We start from the raw sequence: 26,273 nt of genomic DNA, 5'->3' as shown, positions 1-26,273 counted from the left end.
CATCTTCTAAGGCCATCTTTGGAGGTGTATGTTATTATTTCTATAAGATTAGCATCAATTGCAAGTCATAGTGAGCCACGGTTTGACTAAAACTATGGTTTATTTGTGAACATGGCTCCCTCCTGCTGCATGGGTTTGCATGTGGGGTGAAACACAGCGCCTCACACACCTCAAATAAGTGTGGCTGGTCACAAAAAGTAAACAAGACATAAGCAAGCTTTGTTCTTGGTGTCAAACAATCCATAGGTCGAGTTCATACAACATAACAAGCCATACCACAATTTATTTGAGCCATGTGGGTGCTATGGTTGGGAGGGGGGGTAGGAACTGTGTAGAGGCCCACATGGGGGGGGGAGCTGATTTAACCATGGTTTAACTGTGGTTTATCATGATATGCGAACAAGACCACCATATACCCTTCTGAGTACAGTTGAAAACAATGTGACAAGAGATTTTTCTTCCCAACTTATAAAGCAGGGATTCCCAAACTGTGGTCCATGAGATTCACTCAAGAGTTTCACTCAACATGTCCATGTTAAATATTGATTTTTACTTGCATTTTATTGTTTCTTACATTTTCTTTTATTGTATTACTATTTGAATTATACTGAATGCAAATTGCAATATGATAAAATGAGATGTAAGAAATAAGAGAAGCAATAAAAGTACAAGTAAAAATCGTACAGCATCTAGCACAGTACATTACAATTGCTTCAACAGGCAGAAAACTCATTTAAGTGGTCCACAAAGATCATCAGCATGAGGGGAAGAGTTTGGGAACCACGGTAATAAAGCATCCCATAACAGGAACCTTTGAGAATCTCAGTCCAATGAGTCCAGCACAACAGACTGTAGCAAATGTAGGCATTTCTTTAGGGTTTACAAGAATGGCCTCAACATCCTTTGCAGAAACATGGTATAAAACAACAAATAACTACACTTCAATTGCAAGGAACAAATGTCTGAGGCATTTCACTGGTCCATCTAAGCTTCTGTTTTCAGTTATTCTTAGAGAAACATGTCCTTTTGCTCACTCGCTTCTGCAGATGGAGGGAGAGAACAATTGCCAAAAGACATTCAGATGCCATGGATGCACAGATCTTCTCAGATGGGTAAGACTCTCTGGCATTTCAAGCACCAGGCCAAACCGTACAGCATTGGACTGCACTGGCAACCAAACATAACTCAGTTTTGAGGCAATAGTTATTGTCTCTGTTCTTATTTTCATCATGGTTCCTTGATCAAGATGCATTCAACATCCTTTTAAAAATATTTGTAACAAATGTTTGACAGACAATTAAAACTTTACTTTTGTTGCTTGTTTATAGAGCTCGTTCTCTGAAGAATGTTATAATGCAATTACTGTCAATAGCAGGTCTCTTATAAATGTAGCTATACACCAAAATGAACAGAGAGTGAGATAAGATTATGTGATTTTATTTTCAATAGGATGTTTGATTTATGCCAGCCATCATTACCAAAAGATATGCAAAGCCTCCACTAGATCAACAAAACCAAACAATTTACTGCATAATACCAGTCTACTCTTTACATCTGAGTGATGAATACTGCATTTAAAGTAATTCCTTTTATTATCCTAACAGATGAGCTTGCTACAGATCTTTCGTGATATAAATTCAGAGATTAAGCTGTTTCACATTTTTTATTCATCTATCTGCATTTGAGAGAATATAAAGATATGACCATTAAAAAACCTAAAAGAGGAATAAATTCAAAAATATTTCACATGTAAACAATAATATCATTTTCACAGGTTGGGTAAAGACAGATTTATTCATATTCATATTTCTGATAACTTTTTGCAATTTGCTACAAAGATAAAGCCAAGCCTATAGAAACAGTCTTGACTATTTAAACTACAGCAAGGATGAACAAACTGTACTTGATAGGACCATGAATAAATTGTATCTGGATCCAAAATCTAATCAAGGTGTGTGGTTTTTGCTTTATTTAAAGTCTACCATTTAACTTGTAAAGAAAAGAAACTTGTTTTCTCCTCAAGTATTTTATGCAGCGCCTGAGCCCCACGTAACTTAAACCCTTACTGATACTAGTGCTGACTTTTGTGGAGTATCCTCACGCTACTGTCTTGTACACAGCTATCTACAAGAGTGACCACTGAAAATACAGAAGTGACAATCACTAAGCTAGAAGAAAAAGGGATATAAGTTTGCAGGAGCAGAATAATGATTCCCCCCCTCCCTGGAAAGAACAGCATCACATTTTCATTCTCTCTACCAAGGATAGGACAAGTAGTAGTAGTCATAAAGAACAAAGATTTATGCTAAATGTTACAAACAGCAAGTGCGGTTTATCCCTGGAACCAAAGGTCTATGGAAATGGGGGAAGCTTCTTCTTTGGTAAGTTGCAAAAAAAAAAAAGCTGGACAGAAGGAATGGATTAAGCAAGTTACATTAGGAACGTCCCAACTCTTACTCTGAACACAGGCTCACATTGAGTGTTTATTTCTGCTTGTAGGTGCCTGAACTGTTGCCTACAAGCAGTGTTCGAAATTAGCCCAGGCACATTCTGCACCTGACTCTCGACCACTTGCAAATGAGTGAAGACGTCTGGGTGCCAGGATGGCACCTGACATCTCCACCATCTGGAGGTGAATGCCTGGGGATCACTAGATCTTGACTGTTTTCACACACTAATACCATAGCCTGTAGAATTCTATCAGTTATATTTTATCTACACAATCAGAATGAATTTAGGGAACCAAAATGCTTCTTCTGTGCAGCCTGGCAACTATAATCTTGGTTTAAGGAGCCACTTGGTGTCTAGCTTATATATCTGAGTTTCTAACACTGCCTCCGAGATTCACATCTCTCAATGAGAACTAAGCCAGTGCAAGATTTCCACAAACAGCCTATGAATAGATTGGTCTTTCTGCCTAAAGATAGGGTGGCTTATATTACTTTAAAGGGGAATTTTTATGAAAGATAGTTCCATAAATGGCTATTGGCCATGCCATCTAAATACAACCCCTGTGTAAGAGATACTATGAATACTAGCTGCTGGAGGGCAAAAAGGAGAAGACTGTTCTCTTCATCCCTACCAAAGGGCTTCCCAAAGAATCTGTCTTGCCATTGTTTGAGAATGGGTGCTAGACTAGATCAGGAAAGGCTTATATATTATTACATATATCATGTAAACCAGGCATAGGCAAACTTGGCTCTCCAGATGTTTTGGGACTACAACTTCCATCATCCCTAGCTAACGGGACCAGTGGTCAAGGATTAGGGGAGTTGTAGTCCCAAAACATCTGGAGGGCCAAGTTTGCCCATGCCTGATGTAAACTTTTACATATTACTAGGATGCATACTCTGTTGAGGGCCACTTACTGCATTATTCGGAAGTTCCTTGGCTTGACAAAACTCATGAAAGTCAATAAAACTTCACTGACTTTTCAGCTAGTAAGTAGTCCAGTTGCAGTTAATCAAGAAATTAATGAAAATGGCAGTGAATACAAAATAACCAGGAAAAGCTGTTAATGAGATTTACAGTGGTACCTCGGGTTACAGATGCTTCAGGTTACAGACGCTTCAGGTTACAGACTCCGCTAACCCAGAAATAGTACCTCAGGTTAAGAACTTTGCTTCAGGATGAGAACAGAAATGGCATGGCGGCCAGAGGCCCCATTAGCTAAAGTGGTAACTCAGGTTAAAAACAATTTCAGGTTAAGAACGGACCTCCAGAACGAATTAAATTTTTAACCCAAGGTACCACTGTATTTTTATTTCCTGCTCTTTCTTGTTATCTGAAGAGAAGCGAACCTATTTCACAATATATTCCACAGAACCCTATACTGTATACATGTAGCAGTGCATACATCCCTCTCCACTGAGATCTATTTACAGAAAGTGACTTGGCAGAACTGTCTGCAGCACAGCAGGATATTTGGGAATTGAGATAAAGTAAAACACAAAAATAGACTTCAGACATGAACAAGCACAAAAGGAAACATGAGCTCAGCACATGCTTAATGACAATGAAATAGTTTTCTGCTAAGAGCATTTTAAAAATTAACTCCTAATGAAACAAACCTGCTAATCAAAAATACAGATTTTAATCTTGTTCACCAACTTCTTTGTTCTCATGTACCATTTTGCCTCATGTATGCACTTCAAAGGTTTGTTTTAACAAACTTGACTTTACAGTACTTCTTTAAAGCACCAGGCCTACAACCTAAACACCATCCCACTTTGTATACACCTTTAGCTCTTTTCCAAACCCATTTTAAAATGATACAGACCAAGCAGACCCCCGACTAACAAAACTACAAGTTTGATCAGGAAGTCAAGTTAACCTTTGTGTTATGCCCTTTGGACATCGCTTTATAGAACAGTCTATTTGTTTTAAAGCACGTTTCCCATCACTTCAAGTTTGGCTGACAATAGCATTTCAAATTTGGAAAAAATAAATAAAACTGAACATATCTGAACTAAGTATTATGCTTGTACTTACAAGCATGCTTTATCATGCTTGTAAATCCTTATAAAAAGATGCCACATTATGGAATGTATCTGACAGAATACGCAGGTCACAAAGGTGCCAACAGTAGGTTATGTAGCAAGAGGATGGGGAAAAGAAGAGAATAGTTTTACTGTTGAGCTCTCTTGGTAAAATATTTGGGAATCACAACCCAAAAAAGTATTTAGAGAAATCCTATGCATGCTTCCTTGGGAATAAGTTGCATGAGGCTCAGTCCCAAGCAAGCATGCATCCAGCAGCAGTCTAAAACATGCCAACTTTTCAGAAAGAATGTAAACCTGCTGAAGTCACTGGCAAAATTGGGAACCCGGAGCATTTTGAGATCACAACTTGATCTGAATGCATACGCACACCTGAAATCCAAACCAACTGATGGCGCACATCCACAAGGGTGAAACTGAAGGTGACTTGGCACACGTGCCAATCTACGTTTGGAACAGAGGAGTTTCTGTGTGGAATCTTTGCTATGAATTCAGTGACAACCCCTTTGCCACATTAGCAAGGCTCTGAAACAGCCAACCAAATGAGCAAGTGGAAATCATTTCTCTCCTACTGGGAAGCAGACCTGAGGCTTGCAAGGGAGTCACAGCTTGTCCCTTAGCTGCCCCCACTTCTCAGGTGAAAAGGGGCACTTCTCAACCCTGTCACAGGCTGCGGGAACAAGGCCCCTCATTTTCCCACTGTGCCCAATACACCCTACACTTGGGGAGGGGCAGCAGGAGACAGAAAAAGATAAAGTGGCCGCGTTTCTATTACATGCAGACACTCTCCCCTCTTTCTGGACTAATCTCTGCTCCCCTCTCGGCAGAAGCATCTGGCATTTCCCCCCAAGGTGATGGCTCTGGCCTCTGCCGAAGGCTCACGAGAAAGAAAGAGAGAGAGAGAGAGAGAGAGAGAAAGAGAGAGAGAAAGAGGGGCTCCCCACATGACCTCCTTGTAGGTGTGACAGTGCACCAAAGTGAACCAAGTCTCCCCCTCGCCCCCCCCCTCGGACGCGGGTGGGCTTCCCCGGCGCAGCCCTCCTTCCCCCTCCGCACTCACCGCGCCAAGCCTTCGCTCTCTCCGCAGCCCCGGCGCCTCGAATGGAGGAGGGAGGGAGGGAGGCAGCGGCGGCGGCGGCCGAGCGAGCGAGCGAGCAGGAGGGATCTCTCTGTTTACTAGCCAGTTCTCGCGAGAGGGTGGATCCCTTGCCCGAGCGAGGGAGGGGGCGCCGGGAGCCGCTGCCGATTGGCTTCTGGGCGCGGCTGAGGCGCTCCCAGGGCCAAGGCGAGCGCACGTGCAGCTGGGGATCCCGGCGCGCAGCAGGCGCCGCGGAAGGGCGCGGGACTTGCTCGTGGGTGACTCGGAGAGTCGGGACGGAGCGGGATCGGGGCCCGGCTGAGGGGGGTGGTGCGGCGCCCGCGCAAGGCTCTCTTGCGCCCCAAGCCAGGCTAACTGCGCGCGCGCAGACACGCGCGTCCAAATGGCTAACCCAGAACTGCACTCCCGCTTGCTGCGCAGAGAGGACCTTCTCTTTTAAAGCCCCGCGGGCATCATCTGTGGAAATGCCAGAGCTTTCTCCTCGAGCCGGGCAGCCAAGACCAGCTGCAAGCGGACAGAGAACAAGTATTCCCCGCGTGACGCTGGCGAGCCCGGCTGGATGCTGCTCGGCGACCTCTGCCCGCGCAGCAGATGGCAGGCGGGGCGGGGCGGGCGGGGAGGCGTCATTTGAATCCAGTGGATAATTCTGTGCAGTTTGTTGATCATGCCCACCCACCCCTCCGGTTTTTGGCGCTCCTTATTTAAAAAGTGCATCCGCTTACCTTGTTATGGGTTAGTGGGGTGCCAGATTTCCTCCTCTAGATTCTTGGCTGCTGGGGTCTTAATCGGAGCTGACAGGCTGAGCTGGTTGTTTTGCCCGAGGGGCGGAGGGAGATGATGGCCTTGCCATTAAACCATCGCAAGACCCTACCGGTAATCCTGGGCATAGCAGTGGGGGGCAACTGCCCCCCATCAAGAAAAGCAATAGGAATACTTCACTAACTGACCAACCACATCACTCCTGTTCCCCCTAACAAAAATCCTGGCTATGCCCATGCTGGTAATGGAGGGGGAGGTTGCCCAGGCCCGTGAGTGCAAGAGGAGGAGGAAACTAGGCAGAACTCCATGTGGCGCTGGTTGGAGGGGGATGCGCTGAGAGAGAGCAATGGCCATGACTGGCTTCTACTTTGGACCTTAGCTTGCTGAAGCAGTGAAAGGAGCAACGAAAGATACCCTTGGGGTTTAGGACTCCAGGTGTAAATGTGTGTGAATAAACTATATTTCTAAGACACTGCGGACTGCACTATGCCTTCATTTCCCAATGGAAACACAACCCTGGGTGAGCCTCTGGCTACCATTGGGCAGAAATTGGCTTGTAACAATATACTGAAAATTCTGCATGGACCTGAGTTACTCTTTCCTGTATAAAAAGAAGTCAGCAATTGATGCATTATTTGGTACTGTAAACATAAATTGTTAACCTGGATTGACTGTTTTTTTGACCCATTGGCCTCTTGCCAGACTACTGGACTGGTTGCCAGAGATGTTGCAGTAAAACTGTTGTCATCTTCTTTTACGTGCTTTACCTGTGCAGGAGTTAGGGTCAGTCCCCAAAGTACTATTTCCGACACCTACGTAATGTTTGGGTTTATGTGCAAACATTTTCCTTGTCTAACCCAGTGCCTTCCAGACGTCTTGGGCTACAACCCCCCATCAGCCTGGAGGTACCTTGTTGGCTGTTCCTGGTGTGGAGAGTCTGCAACAGCTGTTGTATATTTTCTTTACACAGACCTCTGTGGCTCCTTCATTCCCAGAACCCAGGCCCAGAATCAGCCCATCATATTGGCTTGTGATCCAAGTACCCAAAGGAGCACTTCTCTCAATATCAACCATCTTCGGCTCCACAATTGGCAAGGGAGGCCCGGTTGGTGCCGATCCATGATAGGGCATTCTCAGTGGCAGTTACCCCGTTTTGGATTGCCCTCCCTGGTGTCACGGCACTGTCAGGCAAGGAATGTCCAGTGTGAGGAATTAACTCTTTATTGTCGAAAGTACACTTACAAGTTAGGGAAAGGCATGTCCATCTGTCCTATGTCTCTCAGCTACTCCTAGTTGTGCACCCAATGAAGCAGTTGCCACAAGAGAGAGGCCCCATCTTGACCTCGGGTTATGTATCTTTTCCACCTGAGCTGTGCGCAAGCAGGCAAAGACTCCACCTGTGTGCAACTTGCTACTGCTCCACCCTCTTCAATCCTCCTCTGGTCCTGGGAGACTGTGGAGCAGGAGAGGAGGGGGCAGGAGAAGGAGGTGGGGAAGCCCTTGACTCTATGCCTGGGGTCAGCAATCTAAGGTCCATGGGCCACAAGCGGCCCACAGGGGTCATTTAACTGGCCCATGAGCCACCTCCAAACCGAGCCGCCTGCTCTGCGAGTCCCTGCATGCTGCGCTAAACCGGCGCAGTGTGGGGACTCACGTACGTGGCACCGAAAATCATGTCTGCGCAGATGTAGATGCCGAATATCGCGTCTGCACCGATGCAGAAGCCAGAAATCGCAGGCACGCGTGCAATCTGGCCCACAGAGGAATCTCCGCTGGAGGGAACCGGCCCAGGCGAGGTAACCTTGCCGACCCCTGCTCTATGTCTCCTATATCTCCCTCCTGCACCTGTTCTTGACTTTCCAATTCTTCTGCCTGACGCTTGTCTCCTGGAGGTTACAGATTCCCCCAGATCCCTTTTTTCAACCCTGCTTCTCCCAGTCTCCACTCAGTGTCCAACCGATCCCTGACATCTGGTGAGGTGGCACCCGTCTGCTTTATGAATAACCCTAAGAAGGGATTTAAAAACATTCATGTTCACCCAAGCTGCAAGATATACTTCCAGATTACATGCAACTCTCAGCTTATGTGGGGTCACATTCTGGAGATAGCGTGTAAAGCCAAAATTACCTGTAGTCAAAACACATTGGGTTCAATGGTGAGTGGGATTGCCAAAGTCTTTTTTTCTGGGTGCCCACTCCCTTCAAAAAAAATTTGCCAAGCACATTAAGCTGAATATACACAAGTAAAATGTGTGTAAATTGAGAGTTACTGTATTAGATTTGGGGATGGGTGACTGCTGTTGAAAGTTTGCAGATGTTCTCAATGCTACTAAATGTTTTTATTCTATTGTTTTCTTGCATTCATCCCCATCCCCGATGCCGAGGCTTCTTGGAACAACCAAGGGCTCTGCAAAGAAAACCTCAGTAAGGGTGGACACCCTTCTCTGAAAGACAGCCGCCTTTCCACTACTAAGCTTCTGCAACTTTAATTCCAGTGGACCATTGGATGTGTGTTATGTGGTCATAACTGCCTTGCCACAAGGAGGATAAAAAGGCCTTTGGTGGTACTTGGACTTTGGCAAACTTGCAGCGGGCAATTATTTTTTCTACATCTATTCAAATAGGTGAAGCCCACTGATTTCAGTGATGTTTTACTTCTAAGCAAAAGCAACTATGATTTACAACCTATGAACCTTACCTGGTGAAATATTGAATTTCTTTTTTTCTATTCTTTAAATGGAAAGGATCCTTCATCTTAGAATCATAGAATCATAGAGTTGGAAGAGACCACAAGGGCCATCGAGTCCAACCCCCTGCCAAGCAGGAAACACCATCAGAGCACTCCTGACATATGGTTGTCAAGCCTCTGCTTAAAGACCTCCAAAGTAGGAGACTCCACCACACTCCTTGGCAGCAAATTCCACTGTCAAACAGCTCTTACTGTCAGGAAGTTCTTCCTAATGTTTAGGGGGAATCTTCTTTCTTGTAGTTTGGATCCATTGCTCTGTGTCTGCTTCTCTGGAGCAGCAGAAAACAACCTTTCTTCCTCCTCTATGTGACATCCTTTTATTTATTTGAACATGGCTATCATATCACCCCTTAACCTCCTCTTCTCCAGGCTAAACATGCCCAGCTCCCTTAGCCGTTCCTCAAAAGGCATCGTTTCCAGGCCTTTGACCATTTTGGTTGCCCTCCTCTGGACACGTTCCAGTTTGTCAGTGTCCTTCTTGAACTGTGGTGCCCAGAACTGGACACAGTACTCCAGGTGAGGTCTGACCAGAGCAGAATACAGTGGCACTATTACTTCCCTTGATCTAGATGCTATACTCCTATTGATGCAGCCCAGAATTGCATTGGCTTTTTTAGCTGCCGTGTCACACTGTTGGCTCATGTCAAGTTTGTGGTCAACCAAGACTCCTAGATCCTTTTCACATGTACTGCTCTCAAGCCAGGTGTCCCCCATCTTGTATTTGTGCCTCTCATTTTTTTTGCCCAAGTGCAATACTTTACATTTCTCCCTGTTAATATTCTTGCAAGCCACTATTAAAAACAGAATGCAAACTAGGGTCTGGGGTGTTAGCGGAGGGGTAGTGTGGGACAGGTCTGGTGGGGGACATGTTGTGCTTCTACTGGAGTAGTATGTCCACCTTTGGTCCTGGCCCTGCCCTAAGCTCTCACCTGTGTCTCCTAGAAGCTGCCATCATGTGACAGCAGCCACAGCCGGGAAACGGCTTTGACTGGCCGGCTAAATAAATAATACTTGCACAAATAATTACTGCAGTAGCTGGAAAAGCATGAAGCCCTTTATAGAGCTATTTCCTGGTGCCTGCTGCCGCTAACATTTTACATATTGCTTGTATTCTTCAGCTTTGCCTTTTGTCCCTTTTGCTTCATTTCTCAAGCACTGCGGTTAATTAATGTGATAATTTTCATCTGGTGAACTGGAGCAGCACTGTTTCCCTCTCATTACTAAGCTAGGCAAGTTTAACAGTGCTGCTTAAAGTTTGGAAGCATGTGTGGTATAAAGTACCTTTGATGTGAACAGGACGGGGCTCTCCCTATTTGCAGCAGGAGTCGGGGAGTTAGTTGCTCGTGCAGCGCTGTCTCGAGAATAAACAACCTTTTGTTTTGCCTGGTCTTGGTGTCTGACTCCTTCTTCTCACAGAGCGATTGACTCCCTCTGGGGAAGATCCCTGGAGCAAATTTGTCCTACAGCGTGTTTGTTAATAACCCTCTTCCTTATTTTCTGCAGATGAGTATTCTGCTAATATGCAGCCATTGGTGCCAGTGGAGGATTCTGTGCATATTTAATAATATGCAATTATTAAAAAGGGTAGATGGGCTGTCATTGCAGGGGGGATTGTAATGATTTTGAGGTTGCAAGAATTCACAGAAAACTTCTTGTCCCCATTCTTGGATATATTTTAGATTAAATTACAAAAACAACAGTATATATCTTAAGAACATGTTGTGGTTGGGAAGTTATAACATAGCAAGATTGACAGTGTTTTTGATTGCTTATAACAATAAACATTCAGTGTTTAAAGCCAGTGAGCTAATGAAACAGATGCTGCTGTAGGATAAGTGTATGTAATCTGAAAGGTGGCTGGCCCCCTCTCTAAATGGATAGAATGAACACTTCAGGGCTAGACACTGAAAGCTGTCTCCAAATGGGCATAAAACTCATTGAGAATGTACACAAGTTTCGAAGAACCATACAAAATGAATTATTGAAATATTTGCATTTATTTACTAGGAGACAAGTCTTACATTAAAGCTTTGTGGTATATTGGCCACAGGGTATTTTGCAAGACTAAGCCACATCTGACCTGCTGAGTTCTGGTGGAAGAAAAACGATTTAGCTGAAATTCCCAGCTGCTTGCTTGATGCTGAAAAAGCCATGCTTCACTTGCTTCTAATAAATATTGGATTACCAGAAAAGTGCAAACAAAACTTTACCCCTTAGTGACCTTCCATTGGTTCTCCCCGCCTTTGTCGGACTCTCATAGACAGAGCCCTTCTCCTAAAATGCAGAATTCTTCCCCCGTTCTTGTTTTCTGTGGCAACCAATTTAAATCCTTCTGCTTCAAGATGTTCTTGGGATTTGTTAGGCTCAGAAACAAGATGGAGGGAATCTGAAATCAGGAACTGTTAAAATATTTTCGTCCTCAAATACTATTTCCCTGTTGCTAGTTGATCAATAGATTCAAGAATAGCACTATATAGTGATGAAGTACAGTTATTTCCACCATGTGGTCCTTTTAGATCCTAGCTGACTGGCAACACAATAGGCCCGATGACTGCTTCCCCTATTACTTATTGCTGTAACATACATTCCTAAGATATCTGCTGGGTAGCATCAAGAATACCCCCGATTCTGTAATGTTCAAATGTGTGTCTATTTGTACTGTTCTTATGTCAAAAGGCCTTCACACAAAAGGCTCCCTCCTGCTGGTTCCACACCAGTGCAGAATGAGACCCCAGGTTCAGTCCCTGGCACCTCCAGACAGGGCCACCCAAAACCCTGGAGTGCCACTCTCAGTCAGCATGTTAATGGTCTAATTCACACAGAAATGAAAAATGTGTATGTATTAATGGAAATGGAAAATGGCTGAAAACCAGAGTTTTTCTAAAGGACTCTGAGCTCCTGCTAAGTTAATGATTAACTGATTGTTGTTCTCTGGTAGATAACCTGAGGGTTGTAACCTAGGATCATGCGAGAAGGTATGGGGGTCGCAATTTCCATTTTGAAAGGGGTTGCCTTTGAGTCTTTGCCTCTCAAACTTAATGGGAGTGAAGATGCAAACGGAGTTTTCTCTCTGAATGGCTCTCCTGACAGGAGAGCAAACAGCCTGGAGGCTGGAAAGCAGACTGGAGAGAGAGACCTTTGCTTATAGGTCTGATTGGATTATTTCATATTTTGTAAGATGCTGCGCCTGTGTTGGATAGCAGAAGATATTGCATGCATATTTTAGATGTTTTTGTGTTTTGAAGAAAGTTCTGCCAGCTAAAGTTTGAATATTTCTATGGGTCTGGACAATGTTTCACTTCTAAAGGAGTAAGTTTTGATGCCTCCAGCCGCTTCAAACTGTGCAATATTTAATATCTGCAACACACCATCGGTAGTAGATGGATCAATGGTCTGACGTGGTAGAAAGCAATTTCTTATGTTACAGAACCCCCCCCCCCAAATAGGGTAGTGGGTGCAGAATGCAGCTTCCAGAGAATCTTCAAAACACACACACACAAGAAAGAGGCTGGGGTGGGCTCTCTGGCATGTTCCTGGTCATTCTCCGTTTCCATTCTTCTTCTCCTCCTCCTCCTCCTCCTCCTTTTTCCCTGACAGGGACTCAAGGCAGCTTACACTAAAATTTTATTTTGTTCCATTTGTCTGTGGATCCCTTCCCTTGCACATTTTTTCTTTACAGCATTCCTGTGAGATAGGTGAGGTGCGGAGGTTGCCATTGGCTCAAGGTGATCAATATCAATGTATGACAAATATGAGGTATCCGTGTGCTATGCGATCCAATGCGAGAGAAGCTTCCTGATGTTGAGTAGGTTGTCTCTATTTTCCTGAGAGAAACATTGGAGGGCAGATGATTTGGCTTTATAAGCGCTTGGAGGGTGGGATCCACACCTCTTACCAGTACAAGAGGTAGGAGCATCTTCTTTCTTTCTTTTAACAAATAATAATACAAATAAAAATGTGTACGCTGAGCCTGAGACCATTATTTATCATAATTATCAAACTTTCCAAAATGTAACACTTCTTGAAATGGTTTTGAAGGGGACAGATTACCCCCACCTACGTCTGTGTAGTCACCCCCCCCCCAACCAGGCCTCAACAAATCCCACAAATATATTCCATTTTCCCCTTCTTTGATAGCACATGTTAATTGATCATTATCCTATACTTCTATTTGATATCCACCTTGCTTTTTCCATTTCCTAGCTATAACAACCCTTGCCACTGCCAGCAAGTTTGTAAGTAAAGTCCTTCATAGTTTGGGTACATTTAAACTTGTCACACAATGCTATTTCTGGACTTTTGTTCAGAATTAAAAGGGCATCTCTTGAAGATGTAAACAGATCTATGCAACTGTTTAAAATTTTTATCAACTAGTCACTTTAGTCCTTTTTTGCTGATTTTATATTTTATTATGTATACTGCTGTAAACTGCCATGTTAAATTGTACTAAATTGTTGGTATATACTTTTGATAGTCAAATAAAAGTATTTACATTATTAAAACTTCAGCTGTATTGTAGTTCCATTTTGCATATTTGTATAGAATCTCTACACATTTTGTATGTGGATTTGTAACATTTTGCAACAATGGCAACTGCATGGCTGTGAAATACTTGCACTTATAATGTCCATTAAGATGTCAAATCAACTGTATAACACCAGGACGGAAAGCTGAAAGCTTTTTTTAAATATTGAAAGTTCATCTGTTCAGATTTGTGAGTGCTTAGAAAGTGAGCTATTTTCCTAATAATAAATAACAAATGTCCTGTTCCCAGGCTAATTAGTGTGCTTTTGTCTATACTGTACATAAACAGAGTTCATAGCAAAAGGTCAAAGGACTATGTTACTGTAAAGTCAGTCAATAAATGTGGTTAGTTAAATAAATGCTTGTTTTGCCTCGGAAGAAGACGCTGTATTGCCATATTACAAGGGGTGACTTTAATGGAGGATAAAGACTATGAGAAATGCAAACACACACCAGCTGCAGACACAACAGCCTGAGAGCAAGACAAATATAGGTAATTTCAGACAATGCTAGACAGCTGACATCTGTGGCTGAAAGAGTCGGCAAGCCCAAGGAAGCACGTCACTAGCTACCTTAATAAGTATTGAACAAATAAATGCCAGATGGGGCTTTGTGGTGGCAGATCTCACCTTAATGGATTTCCCAGACCAATGTAAGTGTTTCATGCTGTGTAAGCAACATTGGGAAAATTTAGTTTGCAGTGGAATAAATAGAACAAAGTGAAAAAGCCTGTAGGAGATGCCCTACAATTAGAAGAAGAAGAAGAAGAAGAAGAAGAAGAGTTTGGATTTGATATCCCGCCTTTCACTCCCCTTCAGGAGTCTCAAAGCGGCTAACAATCTCCTTTCCCTTCCTCCCCCACAACAAACACTCTGTGAGGTGAGTGGGGCTGAGAGACTTCAAAGAAGTGTGACTGGCCCAAGGTCACCCAGCAGCTGCATGTGGAGGAGCGGAGACGCGAACCCGGTTACCCAGATTACGTGACTACCGCTCCTAACCACTACACCACACTGTGGTGCCATCTTCAAGAATCATGAGCTGAGGGATTAGCAGGTTTGAAACAGCATTTCAGAATTGACTTCAAAATCAGAGGGGAAAGTTTGGGTGATGAAGTATGATGTGCAGAATCATTCCTTCCCCTTTCCAGCTCTTAAAAGCGTATAAAATAACATTTTCAAACAGCCATTCAATCAAAGAATAATAGAATTGTAGAGTTGGAAGGGACCCCAAGTCCAGCCCCCTGCAGTGCAGGAAACTCAACTGAATGCCACTTATCTAAAATATCTCTATGGATACATATAGAGGCACATCTTGCTCCATCAAATTATGGATAGAATATAGATAATAGTTTCCACCAAATAGTATATTATATATCCCAAAGAGGTGCAGGAAGATTTCCAATGACAGAAGATTTTTTAAAGTTGCATAAATCTATTTCAGGGGAAATATATCATAGTCATCTCAAAATGGCTAAAGTGGAGGGGACTAGACAAGAAGGTCACAAATACTGGTGAAAAAAATGTTGTCTTATAATTTCATTCATCTGCCCTGAAATGAATGGAAGCTCTGAAGGAGCTGGGTATGTTTGGACTGGAAAAGAGGAGACGGAGAGGAGATAGAATAGCCATCTTCAAATGTCTCAAGGGCTGGCACATGGAAAAGAGAACAAGCTGGTTCTCTCTTGCTCTGGAGAGCAGGGCTCAAAGCAATGGCTTCAAGCTACAAGAAAGGAGATTCTGACGAAACATCAAGAAGGATTTTCTGACAGTAAGAACAGTTCAACAGTGAAATGGACTCCCTTGAAAGGTTGTGGACTCTCCTTCCTTGGAGGTTTTTAAGGAGAGGTTGGGTGGCCATCCATCATGGATGCTTTAGCATTGCAGGGGGTTGGACTAGATGACCCTGTCACCTGTGGAGAAATACATTGGACAGTGAAATACAGCTTTAATGGACCTATACCACCCTCTGCATCATTGCATTTCTCTGTATGGTTCACAGGATTGTACTATTCCTCTTCATATTTCCTTTATTGCAAATAAAATAATAAAAATAATTTTGGTAAATGCAACAATACTTTGATTTTTAAAGTACCATTGATAAACACCACTGATAAGCTATGACACACAAGAATTGCAAGTATTTTGTGTCCCTTTTGATTAAAGACTGCAAAATAGCACCACTGACCTACACCAGAAAGGCCCTCACCATAAAAGAGTTGATGGTCATTGAACTGAATTAAGAGCTGCATGTTGTTCTTTACATTCAAGTTTCAGGTTATCCCAAGCCCTTCTTAGTAGTCTGCCTGGTTCTGCTTATAGATCCAACATGTTTCAGATCCAAACTGGTCATACTTCAGGGAAATCTAAAATCTTTAAAAATAAAGACATAAATAAACGGTATAGATCCTCTGCTATACCCTGTATTCCACTCTGTATCCAATTATGAAAGAGGGAGAAAATGGTTAACATAGTGAAAAGATAGCAAAACTTTTGTATCTACTAGACTTGAGAGAACTATTCTGATGATGAATGAACAGGGACCCCTAGGAATTGTTTCCAGGAAAGGGACATAGACAAGGGCTTACACTAATTAGCACCCAAGAAAGCCCAGGCAATATAAACCAGTGCTAGTGCCTATATTTGCATTCTCTTGAACAATGGATGCTGTCAACCATGTGTAGTATTTTCTAGCACAAACGCTGAACCTTGATTTCATTCTTCATTTTCTAATACCAAAGTGAATGGGACGGTCCAGTACTAGAGTAGCTGAGAAGATCCACATTTCTTCAAGCAACTGTTTTAAATATTCAGGAATCCTCACCATTTATTCCCTGAATATCAGTAATATTAAATCTGGCACAAAGATTATGGTCTGATAGTTCAACAAAATCTGTATAACATGCATATAAAGCCCAGGCAATGCTGTCTTGTGTTGTCAGCGAAAAGGATCTTCATAGTGCCCAAGATGAAACGGCTGCCAATCAGAGGGAAACACCTCATTTATGTAATTTCCTTCCCACAGACCCATCTGGAAACTACTTTTCTATCTTTTGATACGTATGTGTGTGTGTTTTCCTAGTCCTTTTTAGACTGAGTTTTATTGTTTTAATCTGCTTTTAGTATATTTGTAATTCTGTTTATGAATTTTCTTATTAAGAGGACATGGAAAAATTAGTTGGTGTACAAAATATTGTAAAAAGCACTTCAGTTTGTTTTTTAATTTTTACATTTATATAATTGATGGTAGAATAAAAATAAATTTAAAAGTAGGTTCGATTTCTAATCAAATATCAGGATGATATGAGGGCAATTTAGCTAGTTTCTAATATTACAACACAAATAAAAGCAGTAGGGTAAAATTGTGTGTGTGAGTGTGAGAGAGAGACAATATAGATAGAAACAAACTATTTTAAGACAAAAAATAATTTTTATTTGTCTGCACATGTTTGACATTAAAGTGTTGACCTGTCATATTCAGCTATGCTTCATTTATGCAAATTGTCTAAGTTCTAACTTTGGATACCATCAAGACTGAGCTTCCAATAAAAAATGACGGCTCACCTTTGTTTGAATCAATTGATTTAGCCCAAGCTGTGTCCCATGTAGAACAGGTATGCAAACCTCTAATTCTTCCATACCTTCTTTCCTTCCGCTTCCACACCAAAGCAGACCATCTAATTATATCCGTAACAGTGCATACAGCAGGGATGTGGAACCTATTGCCCTGCAGATGCTGCTGGACTACAACTCCAATAATCCACTGCCCATGTTGGCTGCAACTAATGGGAGTTGTAGTCCAACAATGTCTGGAGGGCCAGAGGTTTCCCACCCCAATGTACAGTGATCATCCATAGCTACATGCAGATGTCTATAAGCTGTTCAACAGCTGGACAGTACCCAGATCTCCCACAAGAAATAAAAACCAAGCTCTTGCTATCCATTGCAAATCTGTACTGGAAAAACTAGAGGATTTTCTTTAGTCCGCTAGTCAATAGAAAAAGAAAAAGCATTAGGAGCAAGTTAAAGACCATGGCTTAGTGACACTTTACATGTACAGTCGTACCTTAGTTGTCAAACGCCCCAGAACCCGGACATTTTGGCTCCTGAATGATCGAAACCCGGAAGTGACTGTTCCGACTGTCAAACATTCTTTTGGAAGCCAAAAGTCGAATGGGGCTTCTTCCAAATGGCTGTAGGAGTTTCCTGCAGCCAATCAGAAGCTGCGATTTGGAAGTTGAATGCTTTGGAAGTCGAAAGGACAATTCCATGCAATAAAACACCGTGTGCCAGTATGCATGCCTTATTACACATGCGTGCCTGGGGCATTTAATTCATAATGACTTCACAAGGTTGCCGGCCAAATGAAATCAGACATTCTGATCTAACAAACATTAACAAACAAAGCAGAGGGCTTTGGGCATAAGGAACATATTAAAAATTAAAAGTTTGGCAACTCTCAATTTGTGATTACTTCCTGCTAGTGAAATGCCTTACGAAAGACTGAATATCTCGTCAACAGGGAGATGTTTTCCCAGAAGCACAACACCAGACATCCTTCCACAGGATTAAGGCTCAACAGTAATGTACAACTTTTTTAAAAAAAGTCCTCCCCTCCCCACCTTCTCAAGAAGTTCAAATTTTGTGGTCAAGTCCCAACACCTCTGGTGGTTAATCCGGAGCAGGTTGACTATGACTGCCACTTCTTGTCTTCAGTTGTGATTGAGCAATGTCAGCTAAAGCATTCTGTATCTTCTCCAAGAGCATATCCCCACGATAAACCACCTCTTCAAGACGTGCAGCTGCCTCGTGATTCTCTTCCTCCAAGCGATGCAAACTGGCAGCCTATACATTTGGGAAAAACAGAAACGCTGACAGCACATCTGTTTAGTACTTTAAAATTGAAGAGAATTGACTCTTGCGGGGGAGGAGGGGAGGAGGAGGTAAGAGTCATTTCTGGGACCCTCTTATTTTTAGCCTGTGAATAGCTGGTGTCTTATAACACTTCGTAATACTGCATGTTATTACGCATTTCAGTAACACAGAACCTGAAAAGTCTAACACTGCAGTTTCATTTACTGGAGACAACTCTTTTAATGACTTCGCAGAAATATATATAAAAGGATGTCACATAGAGGAGGGAGAAAGGTTGTTTTCTGCTGCTCCAGAGAAGCGGACACGGAGCAATGGATCCAAACTACAAGAAAGAAGATTCCACCTAAACATTAGGAAGAACTTCCTGACAGTAAGAGCTGTTCGACAGTGGAATTTGCTGCCAAGGAGTGTGGTGGAGTCTCCTTCTTTGGAGGTCTTTAAGCAGAGGCTTGACAACCATATGTCAGGAGTGCTCTGATGGTGTTTCCTGCTTGGCAGGGGGTTGGACTCGATGGCCCTTGTGGTCTCTTCCAACTCTATGATTCTATGATTCTAAGTGGTAGAGCACATGCTTTGCATCCAAAAGTCCCTCCAGGGCTGAGAAAAAACTACCACCTGAAACCTTGCAGTGTTACTAGCAGTCTGCGTTGACAATACTAAACTAGATGGACCAATGGCCTGACTTGGTATGCAACAGCTGCCTATATTCTGACACCCCCTCAAGCACTCAAAAGTGGACTTCTTATTTAATTTAAATTTTTATCTTCCCTATCCAAAGAGCCCAGGGCATCAAACAACCATGTAGCAAAATAGAATTAAAAATAGAATTAAATACATTTTTAATGTTTAAGAATAGATATAAAATGTTGTTTTTAAAAAATAGGTATATACACCCACAGCTAATAATTTCTAAGTTATCAAGAACTGTATTTAAGATTACACTTTTTAATGGTCACAGCAGGAACTAAGGCAGTCTTCAGTTCTTGGGCAAGCTACCAGAACATAGCGGCCTCTCAACTCCAGGTTTGGTCCATTTTCATATGGTTATAGCCCAAGTTATAGAACAAAAACAACCTTGGTTGCTCTAAGTGCATTGTCTACATCAATCAGGAGTTGGTGTTTCTGCTGGATCTGCAGAGGTTTGATATCATAAAACTGGGTACACTTCTGGACTAACAGGCTGAAATGGGGCTTTGGCACCACAAATCATTCTGGGAAGTGCAGTTCCAGAAGTGGGTTCTGGAAGACACATTTCGGTCAATGGTTCCCTACAGAGATCACCACCCCCAACGAAGAAAATGCTGTCTGACATTTACATAAGAGGTGATAAAACATACTTCTCCAGATGCTGGACTTCAGCTCCCATCAGCCCCAGCAAGAATGGCCAATAGTCAGGAATGATGGGAGTTTGAGTCCTGCAGCATCTGGAGGGCACAGGTTCTCCGCCCCTCACTTAGAGTGTACAGCATTAGCAGTTATTATGGACTTCTCTGTGCCAGTCATGGTTGTTTCATATTCCTAGCATTCAATAGTAAACAAAAGCAGTATTACACAAAGCACGAGCCATTTAAATTTCATTTTTACTTGTAATGTGGCTGTGGATTCTTCACTGGGCAAGGAATCTATTAATACGTCAATATCCTTGGCAGTTCTTGCAATCAATGCAGCAAACAGCTGGGCATATTCTGTAAAAGCAACAACATTGACACCATCTTTACAACTATTGCAGAAGATCAAGTTGTTTAAAAGAAATAAAATTTCAAGATGCACAATAATATTTACTGTATAATGACAGATATTTTTATTATTTTACTTATTTTCTGCAAATGTTTACAATAACTACTGCAAAGATTTACTGTACAGTACATGGGAATGGAGTACAGAAAGTCTAAAACAACACATTTCCCTACAGAGTGCAAATAAGTTGGATCTAGTGTTGGTTTTGCCTAAGCAGAAAGCACTTTGTTCATGCAAGGCAGGGCACCTGATTTTCAACAATCCCACTGCCTATACTGGAATGCGGCAGCAAGACTGGTGACTGGGAGTGGCTGTCGGGATCATATAACACTGGTCCAAAAGGATCTTCACTGGCTCCCAGTACGTTTTCGAACACAATTCAAAGTGTTGGTACTGACGTTTAAAGCCCTAAATAGCCTTGGCCCAGTATACCTGAAGGAGCGGCTCCACCCCCATTATTCAGCCCAGATACTGTCCTCCTCCTCTGAGGGTCTTCTGGTGGTTCCATCACTGCGAGAAGCGAAGTTAGAGGGAACCAGGAGGAGGGCCTTCTTGGTAGTGGCACCCACCCTGCAGAATGCCCTCTCTTCAGATGTCAAGGAGATAAAGAACTACATAACTTTTAGAAGACATCTGAAGGTATTGGGAAGTCTTTAATGTTTGATGTTTTACTATGCTATAAGCCACCCAGTGACTGGGGAAACCCAGCCAGATGAACAGGGTATAAATAAAATTATTAATTATTATTATTGTTACTACTATAATTATTATTATCATCCATTACAGAGGGTCCCCCAACACTTGGGAGAAGCTTTGCTGTGGGAGACTGGAGACTTAAGGGTGTGTGTGGATGGGATCAGTAATAAGTGCTCCAACCTGCATAAGTGGAAGTGTCTTCTCGATGCGGAGGTGTACCTAGGCTCTCACGCACCCTTGGCAAAAAGCTGTATCAGCATCTCCAACCAGAAACTCAAGAAGTTTGCTTTTGTTGTCTTAAGTGTTCTACCAGTGGACGGCAGGGGAAGCTCACAGCTACTCCGAGCCAGGGTGGAGAAGTACATTTTTTTGCACCCACTTGGGTCTGTGCCATGGGATAACCTGGCCAATCCCTAGGTATGCCCCTGCTACTATGGCAAAGCCTCCACCGGATAGGTTCTATCATGTGAGTAGTCCATTAATGAACAGGAAACAATATTATGAGATGTGAGCATTGTAATGACCATATAAGCTTCACAGCACAATCCCTTTGCATATTTACTTAAAAATAAGTTCTAAAATGTGTAGCTTACTCGCAGCATCTCCAGGCTGCAATCCTAAACACGCTTACTAGGTAGTAAAGCCCACTCAACATGGTGAGACTTGTAAGAATCACAGAATTGGAAGGGACCCCAAAGAGTCCTTTAGTCCAATCTCCTGCAATGAAGGAATTTCATAGAATAGGTTAAAACAAGCATAGAACAGGTTAAATGACCTTACTATGCAAGTGAAAATACACAAATACCAGAGTTTCACAGATTTAGTTTGCTATAAGATGCTTCACATCTGAGCAATTGTAGACAGGGCAGTAGCATCACTATAAGTCAGAAAAGTGGTATATTCCTGCAGTCCATAGTCCCCAGGCTGTCCAACTTATAGAAGAAGAAGAGGAGTTTGGATTTGATATCCCGCTTTATCACTACCTGAAGCAGTCTCAAAGCAGCTAACATTCTCCTTTCCCTTCCTCCCCCACAACAAACACTCTGTGAGGTGAGTGGGGCTGAGAGACTTCAAAGAAGTATGACTAGCCCAAGGTCACCCAGCAGCTGCATGTGGAGGAGTGGGGAAGCGAACTGGGTTCACCAGATTACAAGTCCACTGCTCTTAACCACTACACCACACTGGCCACAATAATCCCTCCTTATAGAAGGCAAACAAAAACTTATGGTGGTATGAATATGTCTTATAGCTTCATTCAATGTTTACTTGGAGCAATTACTCATGGACAATTAAACTGAGGCAAATGTTAGTGGCCTCTCTTACATCAGTTGCAGAGAACCTTGAGCCCTCTAGAATTTGGTAAACTATCAGCTCCCATCATCCCTGGCCACTGGCCATGTTGGAGTTGGAGTTCAGCAATCTCTGGAGAGGGAAGAGGTTCCCACACCTGCTTCACACACTTGTACATCCTACAAATAATCCCTGCCAATTCATTATTGATTAAAAAGCTGTTAAGGAAGAAACTTACATAATCATTATTAAAAAGTAAAGGGCAGTTACTGGTTTTCATTGTTCTTGTTACATCTGTTTCTTTTATAAAACCAGTAAGACATTTTAAAAAAGTAAAGAACAGTTCAGCATTAAAAAGAGATTCCCATTTTACATTACAGTGCATTATTTTACTCTTCTCTCCCTGAAAAGTATTACAGGGAAGTTTACTTGCCTTCTGTAGGATTAGTAGGCTGATCCTTGTTTATTGCCGTTTGAATATTGGTGAAGGAAGCGGGTGGGGCGCACTGCTGCAAGACTCCAATCGCATTACAAAACTGATCTGCAAGCTATTGACAAATACAAAATACACGAAGCATCAGCCATTAGCTGCTTCAGGCGTCTCAGGAAGCCCCTTTTTGTGCCCAGGCTCTTTCCCTGACTCACAAGCTTGGACCTTACTAATGTTTTTATGGCCCTCTTTCTACTGCTTCACCCCTGCGTTTTTGCACACCGCTTAGGGGTTTTAACTAATAAGCTCTTCAGAAAGGCTTTTACACAAAAATAATAAGAATAACGCGATCAGCTGAGGCACTTGCAGCATCACAATACGCGCAGCCTCGGGCTCCCTCCCTCCCTCCCGCTCCTCCTCCTCCCACTCCCCTTTTTAAGGGCCCGGGGATGTTCCGCTCAAGGCCCAGGCCCCGTCCCGGGCGGAACGCGGCCTCCCTCACCGAGTTCACCGCATCCTGCAGCTGCGTGAGGCGGTCCGCCATTGCCCGCCAGTCCCCGCACGCAGAGGCGGCGCCCTCTTCCTCCGCTCCTCATTGGGCGCAGCCAATGACGCAGCCAATGGACGGAGCAGGAGCGGGGAGGCGGGCTTTGAGGTTGCCAGGGCGACGCCTCGGAAGCGTTCCCTTTTTGGTTCGACTCGCTGCCGGTGCCATAGCGGAAAAACAACAACAAAACCCAGGCGAGAGTCTCGTCTCTGCGGCAGCGAGAACCGTTTCGTGGTCCGCCCTCTGTCGGACAGGAGGAGGCGCTGCAGCTCTCATTTTGAGAAAGCAAAAAGGGGGAAAGTCTTGTGGCGCCTTAAAGACTAGCAAATTGTAGCTTGAGAGTTTTGGCTGCGTATGGTACATACGGCAGCGGAATTGTAAACGGTGAGGTCAGAGGGAAATTTTGGGGGACAGGGGGCGGGCTGGTGTGGAGGACTCCCTGGTCCTGAATGGGGTAACTGTGCCCCTGAAGGACCAGGTGCGCAGCCTGGGAGTCATTTTGGACTCACAGCTGTCCATGGAGGCACAGGTCAAATCTGTGTCCAGGGCAGCTGTTTACCAGCTCCATCTGGTACATAGGCTGAGACCCTATCTGCCCGCGGACTGTCTTGGCAGAGTGGTGCATGCTCTGGTTATCTCCCGCTTGGACTACTGCAATGCACTCTACGTGGGGATACCTTTGAAGGTGACTCGGAAACTACAACTAATCCAGAATGCGGCAACTAGACTGGTGACTGGCGGCGGCCGCCGAGACCATATAACACCGGTCTTGAAAGACTTACATTGGCTCCCAGTACATTTCCGAGCACAATTCAAAGTGCTGGTGTTGACCTTTAAAGCCCTAAATGGCCTCGGCCCAGTATACCTGAAGGAGCGTCTCCACCCCCATCGTTCTGCCCGGACACTGAGGTCCAGCACCGAGGGCCTTCTGGCGGTTCCCTCACTGCGAGAAGCCAAGTTACAGGGAACCAGGCAGAGGGCCTTCTCGGTAGTGGCACCCGCCCTGTGGAATGCCCTCCCATTGGATGTCAAGGTGATGGATAACTACCTGACATTCAGAAGACATCTTAAGGCGGCCCTATTCAGGGAAGCTTTTAATGTATGATATTTTAGTGTTTTTTGGTTTCTGTGGAAGCCGCCCAGAGTGGCTGGGGAAACCCAGCCAGATGGGCGGGGTACAAATAAGAATTATTATTATTATTATTATTATTATTATAAAATGAAAGTAATACGTTATTAGCAGTGAAATACACTAAGTTGAGGCAGTGGCCATTGGCAAAGCAGTGTTGGCGATGGCATACATGTTTATTTTATTGATTTAACGAAATTTATATACTGCCTGTTTGCAGTAAAACCACTAAGCCGTTTATGATAAATATGAAAAGCATCAATAAAAACAGTTAAAGGTCATTAAAACCAACACTGAAAACTATCAAGGCACATCAGCCCCTACATCATAGGCTTTCCGAAACAAAAATGTTTTCAAGCAGACACTGAGAGTACAGAAATCAATAGGCAGGAAGTTCCAAAGTTTAGGTGTCGCCACATTAAGAGATTTTGTTACAACTGTGGAAAGTGATGATCTCGTTTTGTATTTTTCTGCTGTGAATCGCCCTGGGATCGTGGGGTGAAGGGTGGTATACAAATTAAATAAATGCTAAGAATAAGCATTATGAGGCACCACACCAATAATGGTACCAGTTCCACAGGTTTAAGCAGTTGAGTGGGTGAACATGGGGTAAGGCAATCCTGCAGATATATCCTGGCATTTGTAAGCTAGTGTGATTAAAATGTCACTATTCAAATCATTTTCAAATCATTTGTTGATAGAATTAGACCTCTAAATAAATGTGCTAATCTTTAAGGTGCCACAAGAGTCTGTTGGTCTTGATAAATTATGTGGCTGCACATTGCAGTCTCCCCTTGTTTGTGTATAACCATCTCCAATCCACAAAAGCTTATGCAATAACACATTTGTTAGTATTTTAAGATTCTACAATATTCTTTTGTGGTGCTTGATGCAACAAACTAACCCAGCTTCTCCTCTGATTGGCAGTAGAGAAACAGATGGAGCTGCAAGAGCTTTCAGCCTTTGTACACTCACTTGGAGTAAATGTGTGCAGGACAAGGCTGCGCACAGCACCATAACTTGGTGGTAGAGAACATGGTTTACATGCAAAAGGTCCCAGCTCTAATCCCTGGACTCTGCCTGAAACTTGCAGTCAGTGTTGGCAACATTGAGCTAGCTGGACCAATGGTCTGACTTAGTGTAAGGCAGTTTCTGACATTTCCAATTTCTCAGGAAGTTCTGTTGAAATCAGTGGTGATGTATTATGAAAACACTGTGAGAAGGATGCTGCCAACCTCTGTAGAGCATAAGATTCTGCACCTGTTGAATTTTTCCAAATCATGCAACTGTTAAAAGTGCACACAAAAAAATGTCTTTCAAGAAAAAACGCAAAAGACTAATTCTTTCTGCACTTACTTGCTAGGAAGAATCACAGATCTCTGCAAGATTTACTTCTGAGAAACCTGTATCTAACAGGGCTATTACTATGGAGAAAACCTCATTTGACTCAGAAATAACTGAGCAAACAGGGCTGAATCCACACACACATATAAAACGCTGTGAAAATGCTTTTATTAAAAAACATTTAAAAATATATATGGAATTTTTCATTAGCTCACCCACACCATCTTGTGTTTGTGCTGAAAAAGATGGCGACTCTAATGAGTAACCCCCAGCCTCTTTCAGGGCCCCTAAACCTGCACATCAGCTCAGGGGGCAAGCCCCACCCTGCATAATCGAGCGCAAGACTTGGCGCACAGGCACCATTTGAATGGCACTTTGAGGGAGGGTGACCCCCTCCAACATGGGTGTAGCCAAGAGGGGGCAGATCGCCTGAGAAACACCTCAAGCACTTTGGCTGCCCCCCCCCCAGCAAAAATCCTGGCTACGCCCATGCCCCCCCAGGCCCCAGCTCCTTCTGCCCCCTCCCTTGGTTTTCCCTCTAGTCTCGCCTGCTCCTGCCTCCCCTGCCAAGAGATCTTCTTTCCCTAATGCAAGGCTGCA

The 26,273-nt window shown here is 43.4% G+C and overlaps 2 protein-coding genes across 2 annotated transcripts in view; both read right to left on the bottom strand.

The window, feature by feature from the left end:
* STK38L (serine/threonine kinase 38 like) overlaps positions 1 to 26,273 on the bottom strand; it is a 502,631-nt gene that overhangs the window by 45,260 nt on the left and 431,098 nt on the right. The window contains exon 2 of the mRNA XM_082240133.1: positions 5,560 to 5,596. The gene's annotated coding sequence lies outside the window, so the exon portion shown is untranslated. The remainder of the gene's footprint in view (positions 1 to 5,559; positions 5,597 to 26,273) is intronic.
* On the bottom strand, positions 17,036 to 23,317 carry MED21 (mediator complex subunit 21). Its single transcript, XM_082240189.1, has 4 exons — positions 23,156 to 23,317; positions 22,657 to 22,771; positions 20,085 to 20,185; positions 17,036 to 18,470 (listed from the first exon to the last, which is right to left on the bottom strand). Exons 1-4 carry the CDS (start codon positions 23,195 to 23,197, stop codon positions 18,297 to 18,299), a joined length of 432 nt encoding a protein of 143 aa, XP_082096315.1. The 5' UTR covers positions 23,198 to 23,317; the 3' UTR covers positions 17,036 to 18,296.

This window comes from Podarcis vaucheri (genome assembly GCF_965113315.1).
Source record: "Podarcis vaucheri genome assembly, chromosome: 10".
NCBI classification, from domain to species: Eukaryota; Metazoa; Chordata; class Lepidosauria; order Squamata; family Lacertidae; genus Podarcis; species Podarcis vaucheri.
Note: the sequence above shows the minus strand (reverse complement) of the source record. Positions and strands in the feature narration are given on the sequence as shown.